The sequence below is a fragment of the Apostichopus japonicus genome, chromosome 2 (assembly GCF_037975245.1).
Source record: "Apostichopus japonicus isolate 1M-3 chromosome 2, ASM3797524v1, whole genome shotgun sequence".
Classification (NCBI taxonomy): domain Eukaryota; kingdom Metazoa; phylum Echinodermata; class Holothuroidea; order Aspidochirotida; family Stichopodidae; genus Apostichopus; species Apostichopus japonicus.
Window position 1 is genome coordinate 31,386,836 of NC_092562.1, and position 24,629 is coordinate 31,411,464.

A 24,629-nucleotide genomic window follows, 5' to 3' on the forward strand; every position below is an offset into this window, starting at 1 on the left:
CAATGAAGAAACTATTCCCATCTACTGCATCCATTATAGGCAGTCATCGATCGTTTGTTTACTCGCTTGACCCCGCTCTACACAACACATGTAATGTAGCCTATTGTACTGTGTATAGTATACAACACAACAAAACACAGTGCATTTGTAATTGTATACATGTAGCCGATGTACATATGTATGAGGTGTTTGTGTACATTCGGAGTTGCGATACTTTTAGTTTTATAATCATAAATTCAAAATGTATTCAGTCAATGAATCATGATAGGCCTAGTCGAATAAACAGTGGCCATGAAGACGGCGAGCGAGTGTGTGCCATGCAGCCAGTGAGTGTACTCAAAAAAGGCATTTGTCGATATGTCTGTGTCCTTTGACTTGTTAACTAGTTGTATAAAGCCTTATAACCTATACGTACGGAAACCTATTGGCTCGCTTAGGAAATAATTTCAGCGTCAGTTCAGTTTGGGAAAAAAATATTCGCGGGCGGGCGGGGGGCGAATATTTTTTTCCCAAACTGAACTGACACTGAAATTATTTCCTCGATTCTGATTGGCTCTAAGCGAGCCAATAGGTTTCCGTACGTATAGGTTATAAGGCTTTATACAACTAGTTAACATGTAAAAAGACACAGACATATCGTCAAATGCCTTTTAGAGCAGAGAAACCTGTCTGTTCAAAACAATCTGTTCAACTCGGCTGCGCCTCGTTGAATGGAGCATTCCATCTTTCAGCTCATGAAATATTTGCACTATTGCACTCATAACCATTCATTATTTGTATAATATACTATACACAGTACAACCAGGGAGTTGCTCCTGGTGCAACAGGCTATATTACATGTGTTGTGCAGAGCGGAGTCAAGCGAGTAAACAAACGATCGAGGACTGCATGCCTATATTGGGCGCAGTAGTTGGAAATAGTTGCTTCATTGTGTTAAGAACACTATATACTTTCGTTCATATATACCTACCAAAAGTTCTGGAAAGTTGCTACTGTGAATATCTTGAATTTGTTCGTGTTGATCATACTGATGTCGATAGAGTATGGAGGGCTCAATGTTGAATACAAAATTATATCACGTGCTCGCTGAGAGCCAATCAGAATCGAGGAAATAATTTCAGTGTCAGTTCAGTTTGGGAAAAAAATATTCGCGGGCGGGGGGGGGGGGGGGGGGGCGGTGGCGGAGCTCGGTGAAGCAGGAAGGAGTATCATAACACATGAAGTACAAGAACTGTTTAGAGGGAACCTTATCTCTGGATAATCTTGATAACATCGGCGGTAACTACTCTGTGGTTAATTTCAATACTGATTTAGATGTAAACTTGATTTGGAAGGCATTGAAATTTTATCCAATTATTAAAGTACGGTTGTGAATATTGATTCAGTTCTGAATGTATACTCTCAGTTACTTGCATATATGTATAGATCCACTAGTTAGGTTATACACCACCAACGACAATCTCAAATAGAAAATAAATATACGGAAGTATTTGTACTGGTCTTCTGGTTTGTTCATATCGGGTTGCTGTAAAATGTGACGGTCCTTAATTGTTCGCGTATTTATGAAAAGTTCAATTAATCCCTAAATTGAACCTATTGTTTGATTAGCCTGCTATATTTATGCTGTAGGATACACGCACATTACCTCACTGTAGTGCTTGCCAAGCACTATGCTCGAGTATTATGTCTGGTGATTGGTAGTACAAAGGTCTGTGGCATCCTTACGATGACTAATGGATTGATTCCTGCAGGATGGGGATGGGGAGGGGCGGACCCGATCGAGTGTAGCAGGTGCAAAATCATGAAGCGTATTTCAAATAACGTCATCCCGTCTTTGATTGGCGATGGAATCAATGTAGTGAATACAGGGGGACAGGAGCCGGGGGTAGCACTGGGGGAACGTGCCCCCACTATTTACCAAAATAGCAAATGTGCCCTACTGCCAAGTAAAATGTGCCCCATTGATGAAGAATTGCCTATTGGATATCTTAAGCCTTTGTTAATTTTAATATTTCATGTTAATTATTCACGTGCACCATAATACTAGCATACTAACACATCATATATATTTAAGTGATATGGCCGGTGTGTCGGTTTATAGCATAACGAGTGGTAGTTGTGGAATGACAAAGTGCCCCGCTGATGTTGTGCCCCCCCCCCCACTTTTTGGAAGCTTCCTACCCCCCTAAGTGAATAATAGACCACTCTCCACCCATGAATAATGTTTACGCCCTCACGTCTACCATCACACAGTTCAACTACACCTTGCAGGCCTGAGGTTATGACGGGAAGAAAAATCTTAACAAGGAAAACAAAGACAAAGAGATGAGAACATGTCGAGGACATTTAGTGTTACTTCCTTTTCTCTGTCTTACGCTCCTTATTTTGCGTTTCTATGGAAACTATTTTGCACTTTATCAATCATTCATTAATATCATCTAACAGGAAGTACCAGCGACAAAGTTAACAATGTCTTTGCTTGCTTCGATCGCATCAGATGTAGAGTCGCAAAACGTGGACCTTTGAAGGAAAAAGAAAGATATCATGTGATATAGTGAGAAGGTGAATGTGTTTCCAGTTCCAAGGTATTGTTATAATGAAAGGTCTTAGCGGCATGAATATTCAAACATTGGCTTTATTTATAGTCATACCTCTGACGTCACCTCCATATGATGACTGGAATAGTATAAGATGTAATGCTTATATAAGCAGCCTACATGAACAGTATGAGGTCATGTATTCTCTGTAAGGGTTGTTAACATGTTACCACTCTTTGTTTTATAAGTTTGTCTTTATACAAACTACAAGGTTTCCCGATACATTTACGAATATATTTGAATACACTAGAACAAACGTTTTCACTTTAAACAGTAGTGAGTAACCGATTGGTCGATGTTTATTTCGAGATCCATTTCCTTCAATTGGTTCAAAAATAAGCACTACCCAAGGATATCCAACATACAAAATCGCCCCCCCCCCCAAAAAAAATAAATAAATAAATAAAAACAAAACAAGAAAGGCGAATCGTTATCGTGGCCTCACCTCGCCACCGGTAACGTAAGAACCACACACTCGTGACATGCAGGTCTGACCGGGGTACATACAACATTGTGTCTCATGCAGGTCTTACGGGGCACGTATAACATTGTGTCTCATTCAGGTCTGACCGGGCACATATAGCATTGTGACACTTTCAGGTCTGTCCGTCACATATAACATTGTGTCTCATTTAGGTCTCACCGGGGCACATATAACATTGTGTCTCATCCAGGTCTGACCGAGGCACATACTCCATTGTGTCTCATTCAGGTCTGACTGGGGCACTTACAACATTGTGTCTCATTAAGGCCTGACCGTAGCACATATAATATTGTGTCTCATTCAGGTCTTACCCTGGCACATATAACATTGTTTCTCATTCAGGTCTGACCGGGGCATATATAACATTGTGTCTCATGCAGGTCTTACGGGGCACATATAACATTGTTTCTCATTCAGGTCTGGCCGGGGCATATATAACATTGTGTCTCATTCAGGTCTGACCGGGGCACATATAACATTGTGTCTCATTCAGGTCTGACCGGGGCACATATAACAATGTGTCTCATTCAGGTCTGACCGGGGCACATATAACATTGTGTCTCATTGTGGTCTGACCGGGCACATATAACATTGTGTCTCATCAAGGTCTGTCCGGGGCACTTACAACATTGTGTCTCATCCAGGTCTGACCGGGGTACATACTCCATTGTGTCTCATTCAGGTCTGACCGTGGCACATATAACATTGTGTCTCATTCAGGTCTGACCGGGGCACATATAACATTGTGTCTCAACCAGGTACATATAACATTGTGTCTCATTCAGGTCTGACCGTGGCATATACTCCATTGTGTCTCATTCAGGTCTGACCGTGGCACATATAACATTGTGTCTCCTTCAGGTCTGACCGGGGCACATATAACATTGTGTCTCATTCAGGTCTGACCGGGGCACATATAACATTGTGTCATATACTTACATTCTTCCATCTTGTCCATCAGTGACATCGATCTGATTTACATAAATCTCAGGGTTGACAAAGAGATCCCAGTCCCACCATTTGTACCAATCTGGGTCGTACTCCCACCTTAACTGGACCCCTACAAGGCTGCCTGGATAAACACTACTGAACGCTATAAAGCTGTACTTGTTATCTGGCTCATATTCCATAGCCTCACTGAAATAACAAATCAAACGAATGAATTTAAAATTGATTAGAATCCTCAGAAAATCTCAGAGAAACTGAATCACTTAATTAATAATCATTGCATAGAGATTTATGTTATCTTATAGTTATTATTACTATTATGTAATTGTGTTGACGAGTTCTGTGTGGCAGGCTTATAGATCGAGTACAACAGTCATGATTATGAGTACAACAACATGAGTACCAGTACAACAACATGAGTACCAGTACAACAACATGAGTACCAGTAATAGACGCAGTAACGAGTACATATAAAAATGTAACTAGCTACACCAGGGTCGGGAAGGGAAGGGAAGGGATGGGAAGAGAAGGGAAGGGATGGGAAGGGAAGGGAAGGGAAGGGAAGGGAAGGGAAGGGAAGGGAAGGGAAGGGAAGGGAAGGGAAGGGAAGGGAAGGGAAGGGAAGGGAAGGGAAGGGATATCGTCTGCATGGACAGAATTACTCACTCATTAAGCTTGATGCTTTCGGTTATTGAGTTTATCCCGATGAGAGTGACATAAAGATCCCCTTTGTGTTTCTGCGCCTTTCTTGGATCAGAGAAATAAACATCCACTTTATATTGGTAGCCTGAGAACAAAAGGTTAAAGGGGAAACGTTAATATTACAAATATGTTATTTCAATGAAATTACTGATATCATCAATGAAACGTTGTAGACATCCCTCCACCATTCCCTTTAAGAGATAATGCGCCTTTCCCGCACCTTCCCTGCACCCCACATATCAGTTTTATGCCATCTGAGAGTGAACCGTCATAATAAAAGGAACCCTGCGAACGATCCTAGCCAAATCGATACCTCTGTGCAGATCAGTAGTTAATAACGAGAAGGGACTGTGTAAACAATATTTGAACAGTATAAGAAGTACAGATTAACAAGGCACAATAGGATTACCGTCATTTTCTGCACCTGAATTATCTTTTGATCTTTAAAATATCAAATTGCAGATAATGCATGATATCTGACCACCGAGTGAGTTACATTAACAAAGCATCTAAAAGGAATTGCGATAATGCATGATATGTGAGTTACATCAACATAACATCTTAAAGTAGAAAGAGTCTTAGTCTGTTTTCATAACAAACAAATCGTTGTTCAAAAGTCCCAGATAATATTCTTTATACAAATACCCTAATGATGCGGACATTTTTAAATGTATCACATTTCAAAGAGTAACCAGTGCCAAGTTTATTAAAGAAAAAACAATAAAGGTAAAATTGGTGATATCGCGGGTCAGTTAATTAGTCCCATGTCGTTGCATAGGAATACCCCTTAAACGTGATTTGGACAGCAAATAGAGGACGCTATACAACAGAATTTATTTATATCAGATATCTAATTAACCGTCAAGTATACCAGTGTTTTAATCTGAATTAATTTTGAGTTAATTTGTCACTTTTGACTTTTCATTATAACTACGCAAATTGAAAAAATGATATATCCGTCTTATGGGAAAACAATTGAATTGCTATAAGGATATGCACAGTTATTTACAATGCTGATTATGTTGTCCTAAGTAATGACTTAGCTTTCAGCCTTCCAGATATTACTATGGTTTAACTCATCACACTTCGGGCATACTTTTAGCATCTCTCGGGGAAGCACTTACCAATAGTTGATATTTACCTTGACAGCAAACTTAGCCAACAGATGTTAGCGCGCTGCATGCATAAACTCAAGTATATTGGCTCAATGTTTTATCATTAGGACCACCATCAACCCTCCCCCCCCCCCCCCTCTCCCATTTCCTTCAAACTAATACTCTTACCTCCTAGTGGAGTTTCATCATTTGTTCTAATATAGTACACGACATTTTCTCGACCTTCGTCTGGTTTGAGTTCGTCACCATAGAAACCAGCTCTTGCTACTTTTGTCGTATCGAAGCATTCCCCATTTTTAAACTTATCCCAGCCACCATCACATTCGTAGGCGAGCCATGGAAAGCCATCTGTGACAGACTCCGTGAAGTAATCGTAGGCGATCAGGTGGTTACAAACTACGTAATACACCGAGCCTGTATCAAAAATCAAGTGGGAATGCTCTTCATATTTCGGAAATCTGTGACGTCATTAAGTTAACAGTAGTCGGGTAGTGGGAAATGGTGACGTACTCTACAACATGAGAATATGTAAACAGTTTAGATTTTTTGTAAAAGTTATGTTTATGTAAAGTGATACATTATGGAGATATTGTGTGGACAGAAAGAGAGTCTTAATTATCTGAAATATAGCTGAAAGATGTGACGGCAGTAACTGAGGGCGTTTGTAGATGAGTTTCAATGACGTAATTACATTGGTCTCATACCTGTTACAAGTCCATCTTCTTCCCCTATGTGTTCTATTATGCTCTGATCACAGGCTGGCTGCTGTTTACCGCCATTCATATAAATATCCACGTGACCAACAGTCTGCATAATTCCCGCACCTGATGGTAATGAAATCAATATTCATAGTTAGTTCATTCCATGGTTCAGTTTCTGAAAGACTGACATCAACCGATGTAATTGCAAAATCATTTTACATAAAATTATCAAAGCTGAAACAATCGCTGTAGGAAGATAGCCTATATGACTTGAAATTAATTATGAATTATTGGAGAACGTTAGTCGATTATTAAAAACAGACGTTATCAGCATGATACCTGAAGTTAATATGATGTTAGCATCTGTGTGCAGTACATCAACAAAGCTAGCATCTGTTGGATCCAGTCGAACAATCGGTTCGGTGCCTTCAAAATAAGGACCAGCTGGATCTAAACCTAAAGATGAAAGGTCAAAGGTCAAAGGTCAAAATAGCTTACTTTACATCCGGTCTTATCTACAAAAACGATTAGACACTTTTACTAAAATAAATGCAGTATTAGCTAGATAGCTGAGTAATAACGAGCCATGCAAATGAGTCGGATGGGTAAAACTAATTGATAGAAATATACAAGAATAAAATAAGATTTTGAGAGAATTAACAATTTGTATCTTAATGAAAAGGACAATTTCCAGGTTTTCAAGGTTGTGTATGGTTTCGACAATTTATCCTTTACCGACTATTTTATGTTTGCTAACAGTAGTTGTACCAGAGGTCATTGTCTTAAACTCCAAAAGTCGCATAGTAGGATTAATATTCGGCATAACTTTTTTCTAATATAGGGTTGTGAATGAGTGAAATGGTTTGCCTGAGAAAGTTGTACTTGCAAGTAGTGTCAATGGGTGCTTTGGACAAATACTTTAAGCATTGTAATCGGGTCTGAGTGTTTGTGTCTTCAGTTTTTTTTTCTCTCTCTCTATAGGGTCCCTGATGGGGACTTAAGTGTCCCTCCTGATCCTTTATTCTACTAAACTAAACTAAACTAATTGATATTCACATCTTGGTCTTGAGTAACACGTGCTACGTGAACTGAGAACTATACTTAGTGTAATCAGTGTAAAACATGTTTGGAATGAATTGCAGACAATACATATATCAGATATATGTACATATATATATATATATATATATATATATATCTATATATATATATATATTGTTCTGCAGACGAAATGCAAAGAATAGATTACAATACATGAGCAAATTCACTACCTGTGATTCTTCCGAGATCAGTGATACGTTCCCCAGCGTAACCGGCCACGTGAGAGCCAAGACTATGTCCAACTATGTGGAAGGTGGCTCCTGTAATACTGTAATAGGTCTGTGGAATTAGAACATTGTCTTAAATACATCAAAGACAATATGGTCATGTATACGCAAAGATGACATGCATCTCGTGAGACCACAATGGTATTATAGTACTGGAATAGCACATAAATATAGGTTTCAGTTAAGCAGGACCCTCGATAAACTGCCCCACCCATATCCCACTCCTCTTCAAACGTCGATTCCACTCCGCCGGACTGCTTCCTGTATTCCCATCCATGTGTCTCTTCCAACGAAGCTTCTGTAAACAAAAAAAGGTCTTAAGCATTGTTCTACCGGTTGGCTTCCCCCAATCGAATTGCGACCAAATTCATTGACATCGGCTTGGGAACATACATGAGAGGACAATAAGCTACATTAATTATTTATTATTATTGCTGTTGAAAACAGACTCTGAAGACAGATGTAACATCATTGCATGGGTCAGTACATCTTATTTGGTAGTAATCTTGCTATGTACGTTGCTCTGACGTCACGAGGGCTGAGCCACTATTTACGATAGGGGATCTCCCAGTCAACTTACCTTGATATTGTTAACCATAAGAGCTACTTCTGCTCCCACGATCCTCGTGTTAGCCGTGGCTTTGCCATATATCGCCATAGCACCAGGGTGCCAATCAATACGTATGACGTTGTGGTCACCATTATTCAACAAGGCTGTCATCATATCCTGCATCCAAGCAACGTCACCACTTTCAGTGTACCCATGGCATACCACGATGGTATCACGTGTCGGATCAAAGTGAGAACTTGTAATAGTGGTGATGTCGGATGTAAGGAGCATATCTGGCACAGAAGGGTTGCGACGCGTGTTGAGCAGAAACTTTGTGCCGACCTCCTCCCTTGATTCAGGTAACCAACTTATCGGCCTCAGAGGAGGGTCATAGAATGGACTCCCATTGGAGAAACAACCAATTTCTTCATAACATACTTCATTAGCTGTTAGTAACACAAAGAAAAGATTAGTAACTTTACTATGATCCTTTTGCATCATACGTTATTGCGAATGTTTAACTCCAAATAAACTGAATAGATTGTGGTATTTTGTATCTCGCCATCGGATCAAGCTATTAATATGGGAGTTGGGTCGATGTGTTTCTTTCTATACTTGATGTGTATTATGATTATATTTATATCTTAAAATCAGTTTTAAGGTCGTTTTAAGGTCAGTAGATCCATATATGGCGTATGACGTCATTCCGTGGGTGTATCGAGTTTGTATACGACACACATGGCCTGTGTTGCATTAAATATATACTTGTCGTACATATGTCTACAGTCTATACGTTAACAATGTTTACTAATGGCATACTTTCAAAGTAACATTTGAGAAACAGCTAATGGATGCGCTCCATTCAACCAACAGAGTTTAAACTACTTTAACATCTTATGTCATCTTTTTATTTATGAGAGGTGAAAAATAATAGTGACTGCTTTTGAATAATCCATGCTATTAGCAAAAAACTGATCAAATAGCATAGAAATATTACTCAAGCTCAGTTGTCATGGATGCTAGACCTATTAGCAAGGAAATGTACTCAGCTAATAGCTTCTTGCTAGTAGTACACAACCGTAATTATAATACTTTGACACTTAAAATTATATCTCTTTCAACTTTGAACATTGAGAAAGACCCATTGTTACGGTTCATTGGAAACGGTACCCGCTATCATGTGTCTTATGATGTTTAAGAAACACATCACCTATTTATTCAAAAATATATCTGCAAGTCTTGCAATGAGGCTTTAATTGATCTCGCTGCTTTCTGAAATTATGGTTCATTGAATTTGCAGAGTAAATTCTTTTGCGATCACATACATACACTGCAGTCATTGTCTTTTTAATGCTATAACTGTAAATGTCACAATACATCGGGGTGGAAGACTTAGCAAAGTCAATTGCGTAGCAACACCACGGAAGTAACAAGTATACACACAAAGCTTGGACCTACCACGCTGTCATAACAGATGTTACTGTAGCCTAACCAATTAGCTTATCAGAATCCAACTGATGCTGTTCATTTTTTTATATTTTATATATATATATATATATCTCTTGTCACCAATTCAGTAGAAATTAGAGTGAGCCGGTGCAGAATAGTATTCAAGTAATAAATATAAAAAAAACGCTAAATATTTTAAGTTTATAGTTCTTTGCGATAGATTCGGAGACTCATCAATCAAAGTGACATGATTGTCAAGTTTGGCAAACAGCCCATTATGTCAGCTTATCATTGTAATAAACAACTCAAAATATTTAGGAAAACAAGACTTTTGTAGCTTCGGCAAACAATTTTCTTTAGATGCTTGTTTTATAAAGAAAAATAATATCTAATGGAGGAGTCTTTTAGCAATTGATCATCATGAACTCTATGCAGGAGTCCAGGGCATTGCACGCATCAATAGCTAATATTAAGAAGAAGATGAACTTCTTGTAAACCTTACAGACCAGAAGTATATATGGAAAGAAAAAAAAGAAGAGAAACGAATAATAGTTATAGCTTAGGCGAATAGTATTAACAGTAAGAATATGCATAACATCATAGTCTAAAGCTACGTGCATTTTAAGAATGGAATTCTGGAAAAGGTATAGGCAAGATAACCAACACATGCGATGCATGCAATACATGCAATACAAATGATGTTTGAGCCTTGACCTAGTCATGTGGTCCCGGTCCCGGCCCGGGCCCTTCTAAACGTCGTTTCTTCCTCATCCCGCCCTCATTGTATTCCAATACCAATGGTGCATCCTAAAAATGGTGAAGCTATGTAAAACACTCTTACCATGGACAAGGAGTCCGAGACTGCAGAAGATCACCAGCAATCGTATCATCTTTCTGTGAAAGCAAGCGTGGATGTATTTGATGAGATATTCTTAATTCAGCCGTTATTTAAAGAGGACGTGAGTTTAATCCCACAAGAAACACAACCAGGTGTTACAAGGATTAATTTGATATGCAAATGATAAAAGCACCCCTTATCAGAAACTCGAGGAGATTTTGATAAATAAGTACAGCGGCAGCCTTTAAATCCAAATAAATTATCTTCATTTAGTTTTCTTTGAAATCTAACGAGGTCAATTGACAGCTAGATAGTCTACTGTGTTATTGCAGTATCAGTTATGACTAAGAGGAGGGATTTTAGGGACACCTATCATCATCTTTGTTTTTTGTCTTATCCGAGTTAAAAATGAATTTATAACCCTCATTACCTTATACTTGTAACCAACATATATAAACAAACAAACAAAGTCTCAAAAGGTGGGTTTCAAATTCGATTTAATTAACTTTCCCAATCTGAATTTGATAGGTTTGCAGTACAGACGTCTCGCAACAATGTAATTCAATTCACTGTACTATATGGTTAACTTTAATGAAGGAAAAGTAAGGAAGGAAATTTCCGAATATTCTTTTATTTTGTCAAAAGCAATTACTACTTTGCTTTTTGTATGTGACGAATCATATACTTATATGGAAAATGTTAAATCTAAGCAACGAAATGTTGAGAATCGAATCGAAATAAAACCACTGGCTCATTATGATAGGTTAAATCTAGGGTTAAATCTTATTATGGGTAATAGTCGGTGTAAAGACGTCTGGAGATGGTGAAGAAGGGGTGTGGAAGGAAACGAAATTAACCGGAATTAACCGGTTAAGCGGCTTGCACGGAAGAAAAAGAATTACGCGGTTAACATGAGTTAACCTTCAAAACTTCACAGGTTAATCCTATTTTTAACAAGATAGCACCGTTTTTTTTTATTTCTATTTTAAAACTTTTATTTCCCCAGTGTAGCAATTCAAGCTGTCCCCCTCCACTATACCCAATTCATGCGGACGCTCATGATTCGGTGAGCTTTCTAATCTGATTTATCAATTACAAACGCTACTTTAAGTTCTGTTGTTCTTTCTATAAAATCCTTGGCCTTTTTTTAGAATTAATGTTTCTAATGATATTGTCTGCTTAATACATACGTTTAGCCTTTGAAGAAGATCCTGCTAGGATCGAAACGTTAGGCCAACTTACTTTTACACATAATACATACGTTGTTAGTTAGATCGACCTTACCTGATAACCGGTATTGCGCAGACTCATGACTCGGTGCTTTGATCGCAATAAGACGACACATACATATTATTTACTTATGGCGTCCCATAACATATAAGAATTGATTCTTGTTTAATTTCACCTGATCATAAATATATTACAAATGTGCGTTTCACTGAGAACCTTATAAGAACCTCCCCGGGAGGCATAAATTTATGAAAGTTTTAATCGGGCATTGCTAATTCAAGCATAACATTATTTTAAATACGGAAAGAGAAGTGAGTGAAATTAAATTGTGCAGTGTCCTTCAAAACGCGTTGAATGTGGAAACAGCCGTCGACTTGCAATTACCGAGACGTTTTCACTGTATACCGGTACATATAGTTAAATACGCACACGATTTGGTCGCCATGTTCTTGAGAAACAGCCAGTTTTGAACTTCTTTATATATGTTCGTTTTTCATTATAGACTGTAAATTCAGTCATAACAAACGTTATAACCAATTTGTAACAAAAATGACCGGGATTAATATATCAAACCAAACATCTACAAGTCATTGGTTTGTCGAAGACAATATCTCTTTAGCAGATGGAAGGTATCCTACAATTTTCTGGGGTGAAGATAGCATCAGCAGTGACAGTTTCTTCTCGGAATATGAAGAATTTCTCAATCAATGGCATGCTTCTGCGGTGACCATATATGCAGTTATTACATTAGGTATGCTTGCAATTTTGACCGCAAGTATCATCAACGTGCTCATACTTTACAAGCTTTTTAAACGGAGAACATTTCCATCTGTAACTAACGTGTTTTCTGCAAACTTGTCAATCGCTAATTTAATGTTTCAGTTTTGTCTCGTCGTCTATAACATTGATTTTCTCTTAGACGAAACGAACTATTCTAAATCCGTTCCTTGGCTTTTTCTGGACTTAACCTACGAGGTAAGATATATTAAAGGCAACACTAACTAAATCATCATCTTTAACTTATCTGATATAAATCTTTGTGAAGAACAACTCCCACCCCACCCCCCAACCCGCCCCCTCCGGCCACCCCTCCCCGTATCAGTTACGTTAAGTCTTGTTCCATACGGGAGATATCCTTGTTGGCATAACGTTGTGCCACTATAGAATATGAAACCTTATACTTTCTCATTTTGTTTCCGTTCAGATTTTCAACTTCGAGTGTTAACACTAATGTCGAATGCCATCATGATCGGTCACATTAACAGGTTCAATATTTTTAGATTTGAACATTTGCAAAACCCATCTCTTTTACAGAAATGTGCGTACGGGACCGTCCCAATTTGGAGGGCCGGGGAGGGAGGGAATGAAACTTACTACACGAGCCGCATGAAACATATACGATGCCGGTGGAGAGTATAATTTTATTGAAATTGTAATTTGTAAGCAGTGGCGTACGTAGAATAGTTTGTCACCCCGTGCAGGGGATACCGTTCTGGGGGTCTAAGGGACACCCCTAGCCTTTGATACAATTTGTGTTTATGTAAGGTGGCATAGATGCAAAATAGTGCTATCTTTGGTAAAATTTTAACTGATCATATGTTCTCATATTTTTGGGGTGTGGTGTGGGTGGGGGCTGTGGCATGGCGCCCCCTGGCTGGTACCCGTGGCGCACCCTTAAATACTGGAATACAAAAAAGCTGACAACGTTTTTTTTATCTCGCGATTTCGGCAAGAATCGGGAACGATTTCGGGCAAGAATCGAAGAAAATTCGGGCAAGCGACAGTGTATTAAAACCTTCGCAATTCTTTTATTAAGTTTTAAATTGAATTTCATTTTTTTTTACCCGAGGCTGCCGAATATTTCAAAATCTTTGGTCGAATTTCAGGGCCGCCGTAATCCTACGATTACAGAAATAAACATTGTAATAAATAAAGGCAAACTTAAAAGAAGTGAACCACACGTGACCTATGCATGGTGTCATATTTAGACTTGATCAAGTCCTCGGGCTTCATTTGTGTAATGAACATTAAATCCATTGCATCTCCCAAGTGGAGTAAGATTCTTCTTTTATTCGATCGAGGAAGTGGTTTGTGACCTTTATCTTATCTCTACATCACATAGATCAATATAGATGGTTAGTGTCTCCTTCACAAAACAGGTTTAACGAACACTAAATATAAATACACATTAGACACATATTAAACAGATCACTGTGTTAGAGACAATTGAGGGTGAAAGCACACACGCACACATACACGCAGACGTCCAGACAGACAGAGATACACACAACGTCTGGTTTATAATGAAGACAAACGAGGTAGAGAAAGATTGCTGATTCTAAGACCAATATTTTGAGCCTGTCCTCATTATCATTGAAACATTACAAACCTTGACCAAGAGTTTAAGAGAGGTTTAAGTGAGGGGAGGGAGAGGGGAGGGGAAGGTAAGGGGGGTAGAGATGGACGCGAAACTGAGCTAGTATCCCCATTTGCTAAAAGCAAAAGCAAAAGCAACAGTTTAAATCAGTGAGTTACAGTTATATTTTAATTGAAAACGTTCTGGTGTTAATTGGATTCCGTTTTCCCAACATATAATCGTTCAGATCATTTGATATAACAATATGCACAGATAATCAGCTTCACAAACCTTCTACCCGATTCTTATATGCAAAGTAATCCGGACATAGTCCTGGTTAAGTGTTATTAATTGTTTACCTGTGGTTGTAAACGTTTTTTTAAATATTATTGTACCTGTTTTAAACTCCCGGATTGAATCTATTATACGGTATATGTATATAAATATTTAGATTTTATTCACTCCCATGCTTATTTCATTTTATGCAGGCTAAATTAATATTTTATTTATACTAATATAGGCTACATTTATCTGTTATTAATACTAATCCAGGCTGCATTAATCTTCTATTTATACATATACAGGCAGCATTAATCTTTTATTTTATTCTGATGCAGGTTGTATAATCGTTTTTATTTTTTCTGATGCAGGTTGTACAATTGTTCTCATTTTATTTTGATGCAGGTAGACTAGTATTAATCTTTATTTATTTCTCGTACAGACTAGCATCCGGTCACTGGGTTTATTCTAATGTTTATTATAATGTTTATTTTATTCTGATGCAGGTATAGTATTAATCTTTATTTCTTTCTCGTACAGACTAGCATCCAGTTCACTGGGTTTATTCTAATGTTTATTATAATGTTTATTTTATTCTGATGCAGGTATAGTATTAATCTTTATTTCTTTCTCGTACAGACTAGCATCCAGGTCACTGGGTTTATTCTAATGTTTATTATAATGTTTATTTTATTCTGATGTAGGTATAGTATTAATCTTTATTTCTTTCTCGTACAGACTAGCATCCAGTTCACTGGGTTTATTCTAATGTTTATTATAATGTTTATTTTATTCTGATGCAGGTAGTATTAATCTTTATTTCTTTCTCGTACAGACTAGCATCCAGTTCACTGGGTTTATTCTAATGTTTATTCTAATGTTTATTTTATTCTGATGCAGGTAGTATTAATCTTTATTTCTTTCTCGTACAGACTAGCATCCAGGTCACAAGGTTTATTCTAATGTTTATTCTAATGTTTATTTTATTCTGATGCAGGTATAGTATTAATCTTTATTTCTTTCTCGTACAGACTAGCATCCGGTTCACTGGGTTTATTCTAATGTTTATTCTAATGTTTATTCTAATGTTTATTTTATTCTGATGTAGGTATAGTATTAATCTTTATTTATTTCTCGTACAGACTAGCATCCAGGTCACTGGGTTTATTCTAATGTTTATTCTAATGTTTATTTTATTCTAATGCAGGTATAGTATTAATCTTTATTTCTTTCTCGTACAGACTAGCATCCAGTTCACTGGGTTTATTCTAATGGTCATGTCCTACTCCAGATACCGAATGGTTGCTCATCCTCTCAAATCCAAGATCGAATGGACTCAAAAGAAAACTTGGACTTATTGTCTGATCTGTTTTATTGGTAATATATATTTATTAAGAGCATAAATATACCTAAGAGGGAGCCCGGACAGTGTCAAATCACAGGTTTTTAAATGCTTCACATGTTTCCAATCCTAATCGGCCGTGGGTCCGACAGGAGAAGATGCAAATATAACAACTGTCCCTCCATTTTCTGTCAAAAAATAAGATAAATATAAATGCCGTTATTTGACGCAGGTCTGTTCCTAAATCGGTCCACTTTAAAGTTAAGCTTTGTAATACCAAGCTTATAACATTCCCAGATTATATATATATCTGCTAACTGAATCAGATATAATGACAAGAATTGCGCAACATTTGATTTGCCAGGCATTGTGATATTACAAGCCATTAAACATACCGACATAGTCCACGCATGAACATTCTGCTTTGTATGTATGTATTCTCAATATATTTCCCTATACCACGGCTGACGTCACATCACACTGAATAGAACCTACCATATTTAAGTTGAGAGAAATCATCTCTCAGGTTATTCTCAGATAGCAATTTTTTATTTGTTTCATTTGACCGTTTAATCATGAATATACAAAACAACGATATCAACTAACCCAAAAGCTGAAAAAATAAAAACCAATTTCCTGCATGGCCTTGGAAGGGATTTAAACATTACGAAATTTCTAGTGTTATTTTAATTGAGGTGATAATAGCTATAGCCAGAGTTTACACACACACACTTGTATGTTATAGTGATAGGCAGGGAATATATCATAGAGCAGTAATTTATTCTGCTAACACACTCAAGTAATATGTTATTGATGGTTCATTGATCCTTGAAGAACTGATCAGAGATTTAAATGAATTAAACACGGATGGCTAATATAGCTTAGTGTATGGATATATCGTTTCTTAGAGTAGGCCTACTACGGTTTGCATCAGGGATACACAATACTATTATGCGTAGTATATAATGGAATGCATGTTAATAAGACTGTTGTATATACTTGTGATATCTAATTATCCCGCTGTAACATAATATGTTCTCTGTGAAAAGAAAAATAGTATATGCCTTCTTATATCGAAGGCGAGGAAGAACCAGTACATCATGATCAGTTGGACGCCTACTCTGCGCCTCACCCCACCCACCCCTATCTCCCCAATATATACACCCCTCCCGCATTTCAAATACAGTAATGTTACTCTCATCATATCTCGTTGCTCCCCTCCTCGTCCCTTCCTTATACCCTATATCCACAGAATAACTTTTCCCTGTTCAACAACTCCCCGGTTCGAGCCAATGACGCCGTGAAACAAACAAATAAGCTCGTCAAGTGATAGTCGACAACATTACATAATACCGACTTGCCATTAAATGTGTCTATTTTTGGTCTCAAATACCGACATCCCTTCAACCGTATAGAATTATAACTCTCAAATCTGAAGTCGATATTCTCCGAGTCATTCCAGTGATGTGTAGCTAGTATTGGTTCACCAGTTGAGTAAAGCCATACACTGTTCTTATTAATAGCTTCATTATCGCGAGCCCTGAGCTCCGTATAATAACATGACCATAAATAAAATACTGGCATCTATAAAACAGTTAAAGGCCTCTATAAATAAAAGTTAGGCACAACTAACGTACGAATTAATACTCCCTTAATCCACGGCACACAATATCATACTAAAACAAATCCGATAGCAAATACCAATAACTATACGGGCTTCAATGATACACATAAAATGATATATAATCCGTCTGACATAATCAGTATATTTGTAGGGATATAAACTTACCGGAAATTACCCTTTTCAATTGTAAAATTGTATACTGCCCAATAATCACATAGTAATATCACACATGGAGTGTATTACACGAACATGGACAATCCAATCATTTTGTGTTATAGCTTTCATATTAAGAAATGGATAACATGACATGTAACAAAGGATAGTGTTTTATTGTAGTAAGATTTTATCGGTCTATTCAGGTAGTTAAAGGTAGTCAGTATAGGTCCCAAATTATAGAACGCTATTATTGCTAGACGTTTTCAAAAATTACTTTCCTGGAGGTATTTACTCTCCAAATTGTTCTCAGACATTTTTAAGGAACGCACAAGACGAGTGAATGTCCCAAAATCTCCAAAAAGTCTGGTACTTGAATAAGATAGTCTAGACAAGCTTATTCATCCTACAAAGAGAGCGGTCTATGAGGCACATTATGTCCTTACCCAGCTCGCAGGAGCACGAGTCATTCAGTATATATTCGCCTCTGTACGCATGTGAGCTTATTTGCATCTTATTTGCATAATGTTCTCACCATTGCATACCGTACTGTACATAGTCATTATTCTCCCAATGAGTTGTTCAGTTCAGAAGAAATGCGCTCTTCTTTGTGTCATGGAATAACTTGCCTATACATTTCAAAGCTAAGCATTCCTATATATTTCTGTCAGACAATGGTTTAAGTCTATTCTCTTTTACTGCCCTCTGCAAGTTTAGTCTTTATTTAATCTAAACCAGGGATTTGATCGATATAAGCCCACATGGGGTTTTGGTTCATTCTTAGTTTCACTATTTGATTAATATGGGGTTGTTGGAGTCAATGTAAATGACTGTTTGCTTACGTGATGCATCCCAGACTTCCGGGTAACCGTGTCTGACTCGGGTTACCCCTAATATCTCTTACTCTCTTCGCTAACATTGCAGTTTTAAGACCATCGGTGTTAATTAAAATGGTTTATGATTCATTGCCAATAAATTAAGTATACCCAATAAGCATAAACGTGGTTAAAAAACCCGCCTATCCATGGATGTTTCGCAACCTAAGGTATACCATGACGGACCCTTGAAGTTTTTGGGGGTGAGGGGGGGGGGGTTCCGTCAGGGCAAACGGGTCCACTGGGGGTGGTTATAAACCCGAACGACTCCGTCTAAAAGTGCCACCAGTGGCAACTAGATATCAAATTTGTTGTTACCTCAACTCTTAACTGTGATGTGTTACAGGTAATACCCAATACATCTGGAACATGAACATTTTCCGTGAACATTTTTTCGTTATCTCTAGACGTCCGTGGATGAAAAAAAATATAGGCTGAGAAGATAGGGTCTGCATTCCCACTATATGTGTGACTTTCATCAATATTTTCTTCTTCTTCATCGTTTTGTGCCATTTAGTTGCGGTGATTATTCATATTCCTTTCGAGCTGGGCCTACTCCTAAGTCAACATAGACACCAACCTGGTTACCGTCATGTGATCGGGATATTCAAGTTCAGCCTCGAGTTTCTACTGCCTCTACTCTGGGTGTCCCACTGTTACACGAAGATCATCCTCATATTTCGCCGTGGACGCTTTAATCAAGTCTTAACAGCGAAAGAGGGCGGTAGCGTGAAAGGAAACCAGCGAGTAATCGCCCAGAATAGACAATTGTTAAAAGTTACTGTTCTGGTGGTGATGGTGTATGCATTTACATGGGGACCTATCCAAATTCTAACTTTGTCGTTAAATTGGAATTTTAATCTAAATTGGTACGAATTTACCATTTATGTATTATTTGTATTTTTAGCTGTGATTGGTGGATGTGTCCAAAGTATGTTATTTGGTTGGAAAACATTGAAATATGGTGGAAGCCGCATTGGGACTTCCACCTAGAGATAACGTGTGCTTATAAAACACAAATGACGTCACCAGGAAAACACGGAGGGGGAGGGGGCGGGGGTAACCATTCCCTACATGCGCATGTATACGTTACGTTCGATTTATATCTGTAAATCTGTAAATGTTTACCTGCATCTCATAAAATTTGATTCGCTGTTCTTTTTATGTAGGTAACATTGAAAACGATATAATTAACATAAATGTTCAGTGACGGGATACAATATTGAAAATAAATCTTTATTTGCGCATAATAAATTATGTTCGCTACAAGTGTATGAGGACGCGATAACTTTTAATAATATTTTAATACCTACTTCTTTCTTTTTCTTTCTGGAATACACACGTCTATGCGGGAATATTATATTCAAAACTGAAATAATTAGTCATATGATACAAACCATTTAGGCACTTTCAAAATTAATCATCAAAAAAGATGATTTGTTTCTAAAAGATCTCTCTACATTTTCCTTCAAAATTTGCTTTGTATACCGTATATAGGCCATACTGAACCTTGCTCATTTTTATTAATAATAGGCATATATGCTAAGCAGTGATAAAGCCATATGACGATAAAAAATATCAATATGGAAACTTTATAAGAAAATTCTAAGAATAGATGTATTTACATCAAAGTATATTTACAATGCTTGTGGTGATAATAATAATAATAAAAAAATTGTAATAATCTAAAGAGACAGCAGAAAACCTCCCCGTTTATACCGTATTATGTTGAGTTTATATATTGCCTGTTGAATCACTTGAATGGCCAATATATATGAACATTTCTGTCTCAATAGATACATCTTACTGAGAGTACAAAGGCCGCACACATGAGTTTGAAACCGATTATCTCTAAACACCATAAAAGACAATTAAAAGGAACAACAAAGGGCTTCTTATCGTCATGTGTTTCTTTAAACTGATCATTGTGTACAAATTATCAATCTTGATAGAAGCAACCACGGCTTCAAAATTCTACATTATTAAAAAAAAAAAAAGTCGCTCGCTTCAAGATTATTACTACCTCATAAAAAAATCATAGCCCGAGTTAAGTTCATTTTGTGCGATTACTGATTTTTAATTGTTCCTCTTGTAAACATATAAGACGAAATGAACCATAATCCTCGGCTCCTCGGTCGAAGAGTCTTGTCAAGTAAAACTTAACGTTACGTTAATAAATGAATCAATTATTGCTTGCCAGTGTTTAACGACAGGGCTTTCTTATAGCCTTTTCTGAATTGCATACAAGATGACGGTTGTATTATTGCTTATACGTATTGTAGAAGATCAGGCGCGTATCCAGGATTTTCTAACCCGGGGGGCGCGAATTACTATCTAAGCGGAGCGCCACCATCGGTTGGCGCGGAGCGTACAAGAAAATTTCTGGTTTTGATACCCCCCAGATCACCGGAAATGGCACTTCTCGGGCTTGAAAATGAGCAACCAGATGTACACTTTTGCCTGAGAACCAAGTATTTCCCAAAAGTTTTTTCCATCCATAACCTTTTTGAAGATTGTCACCAGTCACACATCATGTTCGACCTGATTGCATGTCCTATGGATCATTGCTTTTGTAGGTTATTCTACGTCACGGCCCACAATATCCGAAAGCCCCACTTTTCAAGGTTTTAAGCCCATTACTTGTTGAGAATTTGAAAATTCACTTTTCTCGTGAATAAAATCACTTGAAAACATACCCATAATGTTGCAGAAAATTCAATCTATAGACAACCAATATAGAAAAACCTCCTTGAACCCCTAACAGACAGGTCAAAATTGAACGAGTAGAGGAAAGTATGATGAAGAATGTTGGTGAGGAAATTTTCTTAAATTCCGACACAGTTAATTTATTGGTGTAGAAATATTGCAACCTCTTATAATGGCTTTTACAAAACTTGGTTGAAGGAACAGAAAAATAGGAGATATTTCCGATATCAGGTATATCGAAACCGAACACTTCACTCATAGGCGTAGGTCCCGTAGGAGGCGGGGGCTGCAGCCCCCCCCAATTGTTTTCCCATTTTTTTCGGGCACCTACTGAAAGAAAAATAAATAGCAATGAATAGCTTAAAATGATCTCCTTGGTAATTGAAATAAAGTTGTAAGCTTGGCCGACATTACTACTGTAAAAGAGAGTTTTGACATAAATGGATCTGTATGTTTTTTCTCCACTACATAAGACATTTGGTTGTTTACATTAGCATCCGGCGGTATACTGTGAAACTTTCACGGACCGTGCGGTACACGATGCCATACAATGTAATGAGCGATCTTGCCTATATGATATTGGCATCGACATGTTGAATGCGCGCTTCTTGCGCGAAAAATTTTGGCTTTTTTTCGGGCAAGTCATTACAGCCCCCAAATCCAATCTGGCTCCTACGCCTTTGACTACATACATTGACAGTTTTTGAGGCTGTTCATCGTGGAACATGCATTTCAATGCTCATTGATATGATGTTATATCTGCTCTTTGCTTTACAAATTCGAACAGGCGTGTAGCGAGTAATTGCCAAGGGAGGGCGAAGCCTGTAGGCAAACTATGAGTTGGCGCGAAGCGTACAAGAAAAATGTTGGCCGAAAATGCCTCCCAGATCGCTGGAAATGACACTTCCCAGGCCTTGTAAGTTGCATCTAAGCATTGTCTATTTTGAAATTACTAGCGATGTCATAAAGAAACTTTGCTCGGGGGGGGGGCGGTCGCCCCCTTCCCGAAATGCGTTATGTTCCCCGACGACTCGGTCGAGTTCAAGTACATTAGTGAGAGAGGAAAAACGGAAACGTCAAAAATGGAGTTGTCGGGGTAAGGGTTAGGGTGAGGCGAACACCCCCTCCGTAATCCTTGATCTGTCACTGGCTACCCTGTGTATATAATAGGGATCTTTCTCTCCCCGAGGTCTTGGCTATCTTCTACTCCCTCCTTTTCTCCTTTTCTCTCTTTTTTCTTTTTCTTTTCCCTTCCTTCCTCTCCTCCTTTTCTTTTTTCCCCTCCTTTTCCCTTTTTTCTTCTCTTTTTTTTTCTCTCCTCTTTTCCTTACCCGGGGGGCGCGCGCCCCCAACGCCCCCCCCCTGGATACGCACCTGAAGATGTAGAAGAAAAGTATCGTATATGAACAAGATTATCGAGTTCGAGGGGGATATAAGAGGGTGAGAATGGGTGAGAGGTGTAAGAGGGGAGAAGGGGTGAGGGGGTGCACGAGGCCGAGAAGGGGTGAGGGAGTGTCCAAAATTACATCAGTTAAATGTTTGCTTTATAATCATTGCATTTAGAGGTCTTTATGATCACATTTTCAAACGTTCACGCCCTACCCTCCACCGTATAATAATAATAATAATAATAATATCCCTGCTCCTAGTATCCCTGCTCCTAGTAGAATGTGTCCAATTGTAAAAATAACAATTTACCTAGTTTGACGTCAGGTCTACGAGTCTATGTGTGAGTCTGAAGGTTCAGTTTATGGATGGGGGGGGGTGACTTCCAAGGGCAGTGGTACACTTAACTTTGGTATGAAGGGGAAAACCACAAAATCACCTAAAACTGCCCCAACAAAGTGGACCTTCTGTGCATTTTGTACTACATATTCAAGTATTTGAATGTTGTTTTATTAAATTGCAAAAATTGCACAAAATATATATATATATATATATAGATATATACATACATATACATATATATATATATATATATATATATATATATATATATATATATATATGTATATGTATATATATATATATATATATATATATATATAGATATATACATACATATACATATATATATATATATATATATATATATATATATATGTATATGTATATATATATATATATATATATATATATATATATATATATATATATATATATATATATATATATATATATATATATATATATATATATATATATATATATATATATATAAATAAGGAGTATAAATAAGGAGTAAAGTTTTAGAAAATATATTGAGACCTTCGTCAGCAATACTTGGCAGTCGAATGAAAAGTACAAAATGTAACACAATGAAAGTATGACGCTAGGTAAGTGTAAATTGCATTGATGGAATTAGAACCAAATAAACCATGACTATACAGGAAGCGTATTAAGGAGCAAAGAACGGATTACATATGTTTGTAACTGATAGTTGTTAAGGGGTCCCAAGTCTTTGTTGAGGCCGGTGATGTGAGACATGATACGAAAGATTCAATCAATTTCTTTACTATCAGTTCCGGCTGTCACCGTTTATTGGTGGTATTATGGCATTAAAACTGCATGCTTTCATTCTCCAACTGAAACGTGTATCTCATTTTCGGACTGAAAACGTGTATTTCATTTTCGGACTGAAAACGTGTATTTTATTTTCGGACTGAAAACTTGTCGGACTGAAAACTTGTCGGACTGAGGGGTGTACCCCGTAACCACCACCCCCTGATATGATATCTCCCTCAAGCCTGGCAAGGATATCCCAAGAAAGCCCTGCTCAACCGATTGGTAACTGTTCGTGACACCATCACAGGGAAATTGTAAAGAATCAGTTAAATTTAAGCAAGTGTGGTCGAGTTTCCTTTGGGAGAAACGTTACACACCTAGCTTAATTGTTCTACATTAGGGAATGGGTGACCCGAATCACGACTTGCTATATTAAAAATGATTTGATATATTAAAAATGATTAGTGACTACATTATGATATCCAACTTTAAACCTTACCACGCCTCATCCCCCTCCTACTAAGCGCGGTTGAGATGGGGGGGGGGTGGGTGCAACCCTTGGTCAATAGGGTAAATATAGGATACAGTATAACGTATTCTCTTATACCCATATATGTACCACGGTTGAGATAGGGTAAGGTGGGGTACAGCCCTTGGTCAATAGGGTAAATATAGGATACAGTATAACGTATTCTCTGATACCCATATATGTACCACGGTTGAGATAGGGTAAGGTGGGGTACAGCCCTTGGTCAATAGGGTAAATATAGGATACAGTATAACGTATTCTCTGATACCCATATATGTACCACGGTTGAGATAGGGTAAGGTGGGGTACAGCCCTTGG

The 24,629-nt window shown here is 37.7% G+C and overlaps 2 protein-coding genes across 2 annotated transcripts; one reads left to right on the forward strand and one right to left on the reverse strand.

Annotated features, from left to right (window-relative positions):
• Positions 1–2,323: 2,323 nt before the first annotated feature.
• LOC139956329 (pancreatic triacylglycerol lipase-like) lies at positions 2,324–10,816 on the reverse strand. The gene is made up of 9 exons (XM_071955194.1): positions 10,716–10,816; positions 8,456–8,871; positions 7,819–7,927; positions 6,887–7,003; positions 6,551–6,670; positions 6,015–6,260; positions 4,696–4,816; positions 4,021–4,218; positions 2,324–2,520 (listed from the first exon to the last, which is right to left on the reverse strand). Exons 1-9 carry the CDS (start codon positions 10,762–10,764, stop codon positions 2,439–2,441), a joined length of 1,458 nt encoding a protein of 485 aa, XP_071811295.1. The 5' UTR covers positions 10,765–10,816; the 3' UTR covers positions 2,324–2,438.
• A 1,266-nt stretch (positions 10,817–12,082) lies between these two features.
• Positions 12,083–22,653, forward strand: LOC139956372 (pyroglutamylated RF-amide peptide receptor-like). Its single transcript, XM_071955196.1, has 3 exons — positions 12,083–12,917; positions 15,819–15,954; positions 19,089–22,653. The coding sequence occupies exons 1-3, from the start codon at positions 12,492–12,494 to the stop codon at positions 19,562–19,564; spliced, it is 1,038 nt and encodes a 345-aa protein (XP_071811297.1). The 5' UTR covers positions 12,083–12,491; the 3' UTR covers positions 19,565–22,653.
• Positions 22,654–24,629: the final 1,976 nt, after the last annotated feature.